General features: G+C 45.3%; 1 protein-coding gene across 1 annotated transcript in view; it reads right to left on the bottom strand.

Annotated features, from left to right (window-relative positions):
• Nucleotides 1-108: 108 nt before the first annotated feature.
• Nucleotides 109-578, bottom strand: part of tuft1a (tuftelin 1a) — a gene marked incomplete at its 5' end in the record, with an annotated part of 12765 nt that continues 12295 nt past the window's right edge. Inside the window, one exon of the mRNA XM_080540586.1 lies at nucleotides 109-503. Within this exon, the coding sequence (XP_080396712.1) occupies nucleotides 431-503 (73 nt within the window). The 3' untranslated portion in view covers nucleotides 109-430. The remainder of the gene's footprint in view (nucleotides 504-578) is intronic.

The raw sequence follows: 578 nt of genomic DNA, 5'->3' as shown, positions 1-578 counted from the left end.
AGTATCTCTCCTCCACACATGACATGACGGAGATATATAATCATAGAAATACAATTACATTCTTATTTCTATGGCTTTAGAGACTGGGTTTGAGAAAATAAACCCCATGAACACATCTAGACTTGTAAATGTAAAGCAGTTCTATAAAGTACCTATCTACATCATACAAGTCCTGCACTCGCACTCTCACACATTGCATAATGTCCTCTAGGGGAGTGTGGTTACAGGTGTAGTGGCGCTACAGGTGGTTGTGGATGTGTCGTCGTATGCATCTGTGGTCACCTCCGCTTCATACATGTAGCCAGGTGATATTGAAGTGATAGTGGTCTGGTTTCAGTCCGTTTTGGCCGCTTCTCAACCGGTTGGGTGTTATTGTGGAGGAGCCTCCTCTCTCCCTCTGCCTATATATATCTCTCTCTCTCTCTCCAGCTCACGACTTGATCTCAATGACTTTGATGAAGGGAAGGGCTTTCTTGGATGAATTGGACGGTTTGAGTGGCTTACTGTGGAGGACAAAGACAGAGGGAAACGGGTAGAGAGAAAGAGAGGTGGAGAGTGGCGAAGGGAGAGAAAGGATG

This window comes from Nansenia antarctica (genome assembly GCF_963989245.1).
Source record: "Nansenia antarctica genome assembly, chromosome: 10".
Taxonomy (NCBI): domain Eukaryota; kingdom Metazoa; phylum Chordata; class Actinopteri; order Argentiniformes; family Microstomatidae; genus Nansenia; species Nansenia antarctica.
The sequence above is the reverse complement of the archived record's forward strand: the minus strand, read 5'-3'. Positions and strand labels throughout refer to the sequence as shown.